The sequence below is a fragment of the Alosa pseudoharengus genome, unplaced genomic scaffold (genome assembly GCF_046254945.1).
Source record: "Alosa pseudoharengus isolate Yale_2024_CS ecotype anadromous, Long Island Sound unplaced genomic scaffold, YU_APseudo_1.1 YU_APseudo_1.1_scf_17, whole genome shotgun sequence".
Taxonomy (NCBI): Eukaryota; Metazoa; Chordata; class Actinopteri; order Clupeiformes; family Clupeidae; genus Alosa; species Alosa pseudoharengus.
In genome coordinates this window covers 27,008,332-27,020,457 of record NW_027468640.1, presented here as the reverse complement: position 1 = coordinate 27,020,457, position 12,126 = coordinate 27,008,332, and the positions used below count along the sequence as shown (strand labels likewise).

The 12,126-nt window shown below is 47.3% G+C and overlaps 1 protein-coding gene across 4 annotated transcripts in view; it reads right to left on the bottom strand.

Annotated features, from left to right (window-relative positions):
* Positions 1–12,126, bottom strand: part of chd3 (chromodomain helicase DNA binding protein 3) — a 56,232-nt gene that overhangs the window by 9,653 nt on the left and 34,453 nt on the right. For 3 of the 4 annotated variants that reach the window (XM_076289145.1, XM_076289147.1, XM_076289146.1), the window contains exons 35-39: positions 10,089–10,197; positions 9,743–9,875; positions 7,772–7,967; positions 4,251–4,414; positions 2,832–2,958 (exon numbers count right to left, since the gene is read on the bottom strand). In XM_076289145.1, the coding sequence (XP_076145260.1) occupies positions 2,832–2,958; positions 4,251–4,414; positions 7,772–7,967; positions 9,743–9,875; positions 10,089–10,197 (729 nt within the window). Of the gene's footprint in view, positions 1–2,831; positions 2,959–4,250; positions 4,415–7,771; positions 7,968–9,742; positions 9,876–10,088; positions 10,198–10,772; positions 10,820–12,126 lie in introns of those variants that run through there. The other variant, XR_012987651.1, reaches the window with a different exon arrangement.

Sequence of the window (12,126 nt, the reverse complement as noted above, 5' to 3'; positions counted from 1 at the left end):
TCAATCCTCACGAAAGAAGCAACTTCGTCTTTCTCAGCATGTGGTGATTACATACATCAACACACTTTAAGTCCCGATGCAGACAGTGCAACATACACACAGCCTACAAACACCAGTTTTCATCCCACCAATGTACTGAGGTGAACTTTTGTCACTCACAGAACACCCCCCCCCCACAGAAAAAAAACACACACACACACACACACAGACGTAGATGTTGTGTGAGAATATTGTATGTGTTTCACTAAACGCACTGACATCTCTCACCAAAACAAAGAGAAATAAATAACTTTTTTTATTTTTTTAAAAGCGCCACCCAGCTCCCTGGATCCCCCCCAGCCTCTCAGCCCGTCCCTGGCTTGGCCTGGTCTGGCCTGCCACAACCTAGCGAGCCAGCCAGCGCTCCGCTGGGGGTATTTAGTTTTAATTAGAATGGAATTATGATCTCACTCGACACTTAATAAGAACAATAAGGGTTTCAACGCCATCTCGGCTCCGCTTCTCATCCAAGGCAGCGCTCGCTCGGCGAGAGCATCGGGAGAATAATCTGCATATTTTCATTAAAAGCAAGCGATCGTGGAAAAGCACGCCTGCTGTCTGAATTCGCCGGGCCTGATTGAATAAACATCGGGCCCGGCGAGCCTGTCTCGTCGCCAAGGTCCTCCAGCATAACAAAATAATCATTGTTCTCGCAAGTTCACGGGGGTATAGCCATCGAGTCTGGTTCAAATGCCACTTCTGCTGGACATGAAAGACCAGCCGTGGGCAAAGGTATGCAGACGCTCTGCACATATTGTTTTGTCGGTGCGGCCCCGAATTAGATTCACCCATGAAGCCACATGCACACCTGGAATAATCATGAGGAGATATTTATGTCAGATGATGATGTTCTGAAATTTTCACCAGATGTCCTCAAATGTTCAGCTGTCCATGTAACAACATACAGCTGAGCTGAGCATCGCTACCTTATGGGGAGAAATGTCAACAAACATGTTTGATGCTGACGTCTATTGTAGAATCAAACAGTCCCCTATTGTTTAATGTCAACATGGAGGTTAGTGTACTGGTACAATGCTTGACTGAGGTGGTGACATTTCTTGAGTGTAAGCCAAGTTTTTTGAAATCTGAACTGTTACACCTTTGTGCTGATGCATGCATGACTTCTGTTCTGATGCTGAGATATGACACCAGGCAGACTCTCCCTGCTCTCCGGGAGCTTGTTTCGTCAGCTCGTCCCTGGGCTGCTCTCTGCTGCTTTCCAATGGTAATGCACAAACCACTGCTCTTCCCATAACCAGAAACCTGCATCCCATTTCAGTCATCAGTCTCTGCTAGAGAGTCAATAATCCCATGCACTTTCCATGCCAGTGCATACTGACACCCACTTTTAACCCAACCACTAACAATAACCCAACACCAAGCACGTTCTGAGACAACATTCACTAATACAAGAAGTAGACTGTGTTCATGATATACTTCAGTATCGAGTACTTAAGATCAAGTGGGGACACAACCTGGTTTACAAGACAGTCAACAAATGTCAACAATTTCCTCCGATACTCTTGAGGGCTTTAATGTGTATAGCCTTGAGTCCTTTTTGTGATTTTTCAAGATGTGTTGTGAAACATCCAAAGCAATAAGTGTCAACAGAGTGGAGGAGTGGACCGTCTCCGTTTTACTGCATCCAGCTCCAGCTGCTGCCCAGTGGCCAACCTATAATTCTGCCATGGTGTGTGCATGCCTTGAATTCAAAAAACCCCAAAAATGCTCAAAAAACTGTGAGTCACCAAATGCTTGACCAAACCCAAATTCTAACCTTACCTAAACCCTGGCCGTTCTTTAAGACCATAATGTTCCCTGTATTCCTATGCAAGCATGGCTCAGTTGCCTTCACCAGTGAAACCCTTAGGGTAGGACCGCTCCCCTAGCAATGGGACCACAAGCTCAAGAGCAAATAGAAGACAAAATCTCGCCAGTAACTGTGGAACTGACAAGTTTGGGTGTGCGAAATGAATAAAGTTATTGTGTGAACCCACTCAATATTTTCTGTAATGCAGGACACAAACTCTCAAATCATTAGGTGATAACAAATTAGCATTTCAGGTAGGTTAAGTAGGACCGTATTTCTTGGACAGTAAGTGGCGCTCGGGCTAACAGGCTTGAGTGATGTCTGATATGTCACCATCTGCATGCGCATGGTGCCTTCCCTTTCCATCTGATTTCCACGATTGCACGTATGAGCTCACAGCAGATGGACTGCTAATGTGGTGCAGAGATGTAATGAGATAAAGCCAGAGAAATACAACCTAGCCTGATATTTTTCTGAACATACCCTGTTTATCAAACATTTTAAAGCTTCAGCTTGATGGTTTGCAGGAGGGGAATAGTTCATTTCGCTTTCCAAACCTATCAGATTTTTTTTCCATTTCTTTTTGGCAACAATTCCAAATGCCATCTTCACATCCAAAATAAGCAGATACCCCAAAATACTCACAGACACTAAATGAGCTGTACTTTGCAATGGTAGAATTTGACCCGAATAGGAGCACTGAAATAATAACTTCTTTCATCAAGTGCTAAAATCAAATCACTCAACCCTCGCTGTGGAAATAGCATAACAGCCTCAGAGATTCTACATAGAAATATGGGATAGCGGTGGTGGTGATGGTTGGGGGGGGGGGGGTTTGTTGGGTGTTTGGGGAGATTTCTGTCCCCTCTCAATCACCACTATGGACAAACTCTGTAGCAGCAACAACTGCAGGGTTCTAGTGAGACATTCATCAGCATTTTACGAGATCCTCCTGGGCAAAGAGCAGACCATGGGAACTGACCTGATATGAAGGACCCCGGGGGCATCTGGGTGTAGTTGGCCCCTCCCAGAGCCATGCCCCCTGGTGGAGCTGGAGTGAAGGGGGCACCGTAGTTCTGTGGGGTGGCGTACGGTCCCGGCGGGATCGGCTGGAGGAGGAGGGAACCAGGGCAAAGTTGGACTGCAGTTGGTCTTTTAACACTAAGTTTAGATTACTACAAAGCATAGGACTGCATGGCAATGTTTAAGGTGTAGAAGACTCATAAGTTTAGGAAGAGCGTCGCTTTTCTTTTACCTATCTCATCTATTATAGCTGCCCTAGTCAGCAAGCTGGAGGATAACAAATGCTGAAAGAATCTTTTGCTTTTACTTTTCGTCTGGACAAATATTTAACTAAGTGAAACATTGATGAGACAGTGATGGAACTCTCTGTGGTTAGAAAATCTGTACCAATTCCAAGTCAAGCTCCTAGTGTTGTAAATGAAAGTTAACTATCTGAAGTCTGCAAACCTTTTCTACATAAGATGAATGGGATAAAGTCTTCAGTATGCAAGGAGGCGCACTTCATTAGTCTATCCTGCATGTGTTTGCACACTCAGGCCTTATAAGTATCTTTGTGCCCTTGTTGGCAAGTGTGTCTGTGGGAGGGTTGGCAAATCTCTGAGTTTGTGTGTGTGTGTATGTGTGTGTGTTACCCAGCTTTTGTTGGCAGGTCTGTTGTTTGTGTCTGCATGGATGAATCTACATTTATCAGCACTGCGACTGTGTGCCTTTTTTAGATTGCTCTGTGTGTGTGTGTGTGTGTGTGCAAAAGAGAGAGAGAGAGAAAGAGAGAGAGTGTGTGTGTGAGAGAGAGGGGGGGGCAGCTTCCAGGGAGTGTTAGTTTAATAACCTTGATCACCACCTGCTCTCCTGTGACTCATATGTACACACACATGTAGATGAGCATGCCTGCATGTGTGTGACTACTCCTACTGCCTGCTCCTAGTCACAGTGCATGTGTGTGTAGGAGAATGACTCATCTATATCACTACATCACTACAGAACTTGCAATAATCTGCACATTATTATCTAACCATCATTGGTTTTGCAAGTTTTTAAATAAATGCATCAAGACTTTTGGTATGCTATGGTTATGGAATCCATTTAATTAATTAGTCTACTAAAGGTGCAGTGCATACTTGTTTAATTTTTAATTTTGGGCCTGATAAGAAACAACACTTATTATGTATTTTATACTTACAAATAACACAGTACCTTCCTGAAATAACTAACAACAACAACAACAACAACCCTGGTGTACTGGTGTGTGTGTGTGTGTGTGTGTATGTATGTATGTGTGTGTGTGTGTGTGTGTGTGTGTGTGTGTGTGTGTGTGTGTGTGTGTGTGTGTGTGTGTGTGTGTGTGTTTGTGAACGAGCACGCGCATGTGTGTGTTTACCGGCGGCGTGTGCGTCTCTGTGCCCTTGTTGGCCAGTCGGCTGAGGATACTCCTCTCGGACATCTGCAGTCGGGCGGCGATGGGGGGCACGCGCGATAGGGTGGCGGGCAGACGTGTCACGTCCGCCTTCATGTCGCTCAGCAGCTCCTCCAGCTGGTTGAGCACTGCAATGACAAGCAGAGGTGGGTGGGGGGGGGGGGCAAATTAGCGCCTGGCCCGGGCCCAACACACACAGGAAAACACTCTGGGCTCACACATCTGTCTACAGTTACTGCTGCAGACCGCAGTCAGGGCCGGGCAGCAGGAGTAGCAGGAGCAGGAGCAGGAGCAGAGGCTGGAGCAGGAGCAGGAGCAGGAGCAGGAGCAGGAGCAGGAGCAGGAGCAGAGGCTGGAGCAGGAGCAGGAGCAGAGGCTGGAGCAGGAGCAGGAGCAGAGGCTGGAGCTGGAGCAGGAGCAGGAGCAGGAGCAGGAGCAGGAGCAGAGGCTGGAGCAGGAGCAGGAGCAGCAGCAGAGGCTGGAGCAGGAGCTCCCATGCAGACAGCCACAGTGCAAAACAGGAGGACCAGGATCGGGGCTGCACTAACGTAACCAAAATGTGCAGTCAGCATCAGCTTCAGGAATGAGATCAGAGGTGCGTTCAAATTCGCAAACATAGGCGAACAGTTTTCCGTTAGCCTTGAGTTTTCGGCGAACGTTTGCGAACAATCGCAAACAGTCTGAGGAGGTAGTTCTCCGCGAACATACAGTGGACCTGGACGTGAGTTTGACGAAGGCAATAATGTAATTAGCGTTAAAATGGAATGTTCACACCAAATCATTCGAATTTAACTGTTCAAAGAAAACATGTTCACCACGAACGTTCACCACTGTTTGCCAAATTTGGTTCGATAATGTACTGTGTACCGTTGCATCCCTAGTTTTAAGCAGCGCTAATAATTCATTTCCATCTCATGATTGAGATTCATGGATATCCGTCCTACCAACTAGTGCAGTACAGTCAGCATCGGCTCCAAGAATTAGATCTGTAAGCTGTGCTGATTATTCATTTACATCCATTTGATACGAGATTCATGGATATCAAACCCACAAATTGGTGCAAACAGGATAGAGTTGCTTGTACAATCAAAACACTCAACAACCCTCTCAACACTGAACCCATACAACTGCCTCCTGAAATCGGTGCATAAATCCTCAGCAATGGCTTACAATTCTGGTGTAAGAATCACTGACTCAGTCCATGATTCCGTAATCACATCTGACAACTAGGAGTTGGTAGGATACCTTGGTGGTCACCCTGGCAACCCTGGTCTTATGGTTTTGCCTCTGGAACTCAGAGTATAATACTTCAACACGGCAATTAAATAAAACCACTCCAAAGCCTTGTCCCTGAATGCTGCCTTTCAAAATCACACAATCAGTCCTGGATCTCCAAATCACTCAGCTGGGGAAGCTGGACGGAAAGGAGTTGTTGGCAGCACAAACTGACCACACTGTCAACCCCAAACTCCCGATATGCTTTTGTGTCCTGAAATCAGTATTAGATCCTGCTGTGTCTCACATATGGTTTCAAATCATTTAGGGGTTGAGAGACCACCTGAATCAGTCCAGGGTTTTGAAATAACCCAGATGGTTCTGAATCTAACACACCATGAATTAGAACAGACAGGAGAACAAGAGATGGTTGCACAAAGCAAACACCCTCAAGCCTCTAATCACTTTACTGGTTTTGCCTCCTGAAGTCAGTGACCAAATCCTCAAATTGTACAAATTGGCTTAGCATCAGTCCTGAATCTATGAATAACCGAATCAACAACGGGCCTCAAAACCACGGCAGCAATCCCTGCAGCCAGCCAGACCAGACAGAGGTACTGAGACCTCTCAACGCTTTTGAAACCACACAATCAGTTGTGGATCTCCAAAACCGCAGCATCAACCTAAGAAGCAAGCCTGACTCAACTTGGGGGGGGGGGGGGCAGATGGCCAGCTCCTGGATGCCTCCTCGCTAAAATAGCCCATAATGCAGCTCCACTCTAGGAGGCAGAAGCAAAAACAACAAACATGGCCTGGCAAAGCTCATCCCCTGTCCTCCCCTTTAAAAAAAACCGCAGTCCCAGTCCCAGCCCTAACCCCAACCCAAGTCACAGCCCAGCTTTTGGTTCAGGGGCAATCGTCTCGGTGGGGGCGTGGGAAAAGCCTCTCTGAGAAGCTCTGGTGACGGGCGCGTGAATTAGCTTGGAGTCGCACGCTGGGTTTTGCGGACTTGTGTGGAGGTTACGCTGAGGACTTCTGCACTGGGGCTCCAGAGGGGTCCAGGCCATTTCTCAGAGGGCTGGGAAAGGGAAAGCAAAGTCTCTCTCACTCTCTCTCTCTCTCACTCTCTCTCTATCCCTCTCTCCCTGCTGATTCATCAAGGCACTTTACAGGCCCCTGGCTTCAACTGGACCGCTGGACCGAACCAGTACTCGTAGAACTGGGCCGTGGCAGAGACTCCAGTTCCAATACAAAATTGTGTGTGAGTGTGTGTGTGTGTGTGTGGGGGGGGGGGGATGGCTGGGGGTGATCAAATCGGACGTTTATGATCACTAAATTAAAGAACGTGCCTTCCAACACTGTCCATACACGCAGATGCTGCCAGAGAGCCGATGGGGTTATGTGGGCCAGGGATTTCGTCGTCAGATAAAGAGCATAAGGCCTCTAAAATGAGGGGTTGTGTGATTGCGCTGAGATATGAGAAATCTGTGTCCCTCCGGGCTCTGTTGTGTTGTGTTGCGGCGGCGATTGGGACGCTTCCCAAAGCCTACTGCTGCCACTGCCTGCCTGGCTGCCACCGCCCGTTGTGAAATCCTGAGGTCTGCCAGAAGGGGGTCCATTGGGTAAGACTCAGCTTAGTGAGCGTTTATGAGGTATGTGATGGTACAGTGAATACAACACGGCGCGCACACACACACACACACACACACACACACACACACACACACACACACACACACACACACACACACACACACACACACACACACACACACACACACACGTTCGTGCAGGCAGACTCATAAATGGCCCAGGACATGTTACATTACTGTAAGGACGCTGTCCACAACTCGGTTTTGGTTTGCAAAAGGTTACTAAATTTACTATTTAAGCTGAAAGACCAATGAAATTGCACCCCTCTCTTCTATGCTCCTAAAGCACTCTGTTGATTGGTGATTGTTTATGGCTAAGTCTGAGCCACTATGTTTGTATCCCATTTATAGAGCCAAGATTATGTACAAACAGCAGTTTTGTTTTTATAGAACAAACAATAACAGCTAAAGGAGCAATTTGCCGAATTTGACAAAAAGTGTTTGGAACTGGAATTGGAATTGCAGACTGCACCTTTAAATTCCTAACATAATCAGACATATACTGGAATATAATACAATCAGTGAAAACAATTCACAAGGAGACAAACCAGCTTGCAGGCACAAGTGTACACACACACACACACACACACACACACACACACTCTGGCACTGGCTCACCCTTGTGCAGCACTGCATTGGCGGGCTTGTTGCCGGCCAGCGACTCCTTGCTGAGGTGCTGGTGGGACTCGGCCAGGCACTCGACCTCGGCGAAGCGGGCGTTCAGCGCCATGGCCGGGTGCGTGGGGTCCTGCGTCATGTTCAGGTACGCCGCTCGCCTCAGCTGCTCCTCAATCACCAGGGCCTGCTCCAGCAACTACAGACAGACACAGAGACACAGACAGCTCAGTCGCCAGGGCCTGCTCCAGCAACTACAGACAGACACAGAGACACAGACAGCTTTATCACCAGGGCCTGCTCCAGCAACTACAGACAGAACAGAGAGACACAGACAGCTCAATCAATCGCCAGGGCCTGCTCCAGCAACTACAGACAGAACAGAGACACAGACAGCTCAATCACCAGGGCCTGCTCCAGCAACTACAGACAGACACAGAGACACAGACAGCTCAGTCGCCAGGGCCTGCTCCAGCAACTACAGACAGAACACAGAGACAGACAGCTCAATCACCAGGGCCTGCTCCAGCAACTACAGACAGAACAGAGAGACACAGACAGCTCAATCAATCGCCAGGGCCTGCTCCAGCAACTACAGACAGAACAGAGACACAGACAGCTCAATCGCCAGGGCCTGCTCCAGCAACTACAGACAGAACACAGACAGCTCAATCACCAGGGCCTGCTCCAGCAACTACAGACAGAACACAGACAGCTCAATCACCAGGGCCTGCTCCAGCAACTACAGACAGACACAGAGACACAGACAGGACATGTTGTCTCATTTTTTGGTCAGAGTCAGGCTAACAATGTTTTTAAACTTGACAGTGAGAAATGTCACAAATAAATGAAAGAAACAGAGAAAAAGACTCGTTAAGGAGTGAAATGATATAAAGTGATACAGTGTCTTAGTGAGTGGCATAGAGATACTCAGTAAGCATGAATCAAGGGAGAGCAGTGCAACAGATAAAACTGATGATGAGACAGTGTGTGTGTGTGTGTGTGTGTGTGTGTGTGTGTGTGTGTGTGTGTGTGTGTGTGTGTGTGTGTGTGCATTAGCGTGACACCGATAACCCTGAGACTACACCTTCATGCATTCTAGAAGGGGATACAGGAGCAGTCATAAAAGAAAGGGACAGAGGGAGAAGAGAGAGGGAGAGAGAGGAGAGAGAAAGAGGTAAAGAGAGAGAAGAGAGAGAGGTAAAGAGAGAGAAAATGAGGATGTGCAGAAGAGGATATGAAGCATGTGATGTGAGTGGGAGGAAAAACAGGAAAAAGAAGAAATCACAAGCCACTGATGTGTGCAGACACACGCACACACACACACACACACACACACACACACACACACACACACACACACACACACACACACCTACACACACCCACACACAGACACACACCCACACTCACAAACATGCAGACATCTGCATGCATACTGGCAGATGTCGTCATTTACGCTTACAGAGAAATCTACATGCCCACACATGTGTCAGTATAAACCCACACATATTCCCTCACATATTCCCACATATCAATGATCAATTTTATGAACAATAATACGAATAAGAAATACTCATCCCGAGGAAAAGTTTACTCACACAAAAAGAGGCACAATTGTAAAGTAAAAGATTTAACAATTTAATATATCTCTCTCTCTCTCTATTTCTATGTCACACACACACACACACACACACACACACACACATATAAACACAAATACAAAAACAACCACACACACATACACAGACACAAAAACAAACAGACACACATACGCATACACACATATAAACACACACACACACACACACACACACACAGTACTAGAGGAGATCAGGTGACTGTGATGGCCCAAATGAATGATGAACGCTACACTGCTATGCAGCGGTGAAAGGAGAGGAGAGAAAGTTGAGCTGAAACAGTGAGTCTGGTGTTGGCTTGTATTGCACACAGAGTCCCTCTCATTTCCCATACCTTGAACCGCCTGGCCAGGAACTTGTTCTTCATCTCCAGGAAGTTCCCCTTGTTGGCCTGTGTCTTGAAGGGCTCGTTGACGATGGCAAACTGCGGGTCGTTTTGGATGTCCTGCCACCGTGCATAACCATGACTGCAGAGAGGTCAGAAGGTCAAGGGTCGTGACCATGTCAGGAAAGCCTCAGGGTATGGTTAAAATCTAACCGCTAGTAACGGAAAAAAATACCCATTACGAAATAAACTTTGAACTACCCGTTTGACTCATGCAGAACCGCGACACGGTCACAGTGAAACAAAAAACGAAGGGATTGTCCGTCGCCATGGCAACAGCGATTGTCAAGGATACAGCACGATGCCTGCTAGCAGCCAGAAGTCGTGGCGTCGGTGCCAGATCTCGTTCATCTTGCCTGACTGGATCGCCGCCCGCTCCTCGTTCTGCCAGAGAGTGTGCAGCTCTGCAGAGGACACCGAGGCCATGTTACAGTACAGCAGAAAACAAACAACAGTGCCGCCATCCAGCCGTGACGCTGCACAGAGTCACTACACATCATTTCCACACACAGATTCACTACACATCATTTCCACACACAGAGTCACTACACATCATTTCCACACACAGATTTACTACACATCATTTCCACACACAGACTCTGAGAATATGCAAATGGCTGCTATACTTGGTAGCCTTTCATTTAATAATGGAATGCATCTCCTACACACATATGTGATGTGATAGAAAACCCACCACATGGTGCAATTTTACCAACTTATGATTCTGATACCATCTAGCAACATCCATGATTTTGGGAGGATGGTATCCTGGATTTTGCTAGGTGACATTGTCCAGAATGTTGCTAGGATGGTATCAGAATCTTAAATTGGTGAAATTTCACCAGAGAGGGTTAAAACGGAGCAAAAATTAAGGATTTTAAAGGGATCATGTGGTGGGTTTTCCTAGATCGCATCACATATATTAAAGAATATACTAGATGGGAACGCTACAAGGTTCCGTAAAAAAAGGTCATCTTACACAACATTTCCTGTTTGAGGTGACGTATGTGTCGGGTCTTGTCCTTCCTATTTCAGTGGAATATTTGTCAGAACTTTGACTAGCCGTCAGTCAATTTCCTGAATAGGTGTTATGTCATATCATCAAAATTATGGAAGGGCATTCATAAATATCTAAATGTGTCATATAGCTGTGTCACATCACACCACATATTATAGGATACACATATAATTGTGTATCCCAATACTCCTCTTAATATTCCCATACCATACTGTGGTGCTCATCTCTCAGTATTTAGCAAATGATTCTCCCAAAGTCTGCAGCCTAAAGTATCACTTTCTTAAAAAAGACCTTTAAAAAGTTGTTGTTGCTGCAGTGATAGACATAACAAAGGCCGTCTCCTTGGACACAGACCATAGGCCGGCCGAGATGAAAGTCCTCCATGACTCTGAGCAATGGGGGCGGGGGACTGAGGGAGGGATGGAAGGGGGAGGCAGTGGAAATGACCAGCAGTGGCCAGCTGATTCAGCTCCGTCTGGTGTCTACACACACACACACACACACTCACTCACACACACACACACACGTGACTTTACGGTCCCACTGTGAGGGAACCGGGGTCACGGGGGAGACAATGCAGCTGTCACCTCCTCACACAGTAGGGAGAGAGAGACAGAGAGAGAGTGAGAGAGAGACAGAGAGAGAGAGCCTCGGCTCTGTTTCAGGGCCTCTGTTGGTTCAACACGACACTTGAACCGATGAGCTGAGCTGACGCTGGGGAGGTTCTAGGGAGGGAAGGAGAGGAGGAGGCCACTGCAGTGCACTCTCTATCTGTCTCAGGATGAGGACACTGCAGTGCAACCTCTCTATCTGTCTCAGGAGGAGGACACTGCACACTCTCTATCTGTCTTAGGAGGACACTGCACTCTCTATCTGTCTCAGGAGGAGGATGCTGCAGTGCACTCTCTCTATCTGTCTTAGGAGGAGGACACTGCACTCTCTCTATCTGTCTCAGGAGGAGGACACTGCACTCTCTCTATCTGTCTCAGGAGGAGGACGCTGCACTCTCTCTATCTGTCTCAGGAGGAGGACGCTGCACTCTATCTGTCTCAGGAGGAGGACGCTGCACACTCTTCTATCTGTCTCAGGAGGAGGACGCTGCACTCTATCTGTCTCAGGAGGAGGATGCTGCAGTGCACTCTCTCTATCTGTCTCAGGAGGAGGACACTGCACTCTCTCTATCTGTCTCAGGAGGAGGACGCTGCACTCTCTCTATCTGTCTCAGGAGGAGGACACTGCACTATCTCTATCTGTCTTAGGAGGAGGACACTGCACTCTCTCTATCTGTCTCAGGAGGAGGACACTGCACTCTCTC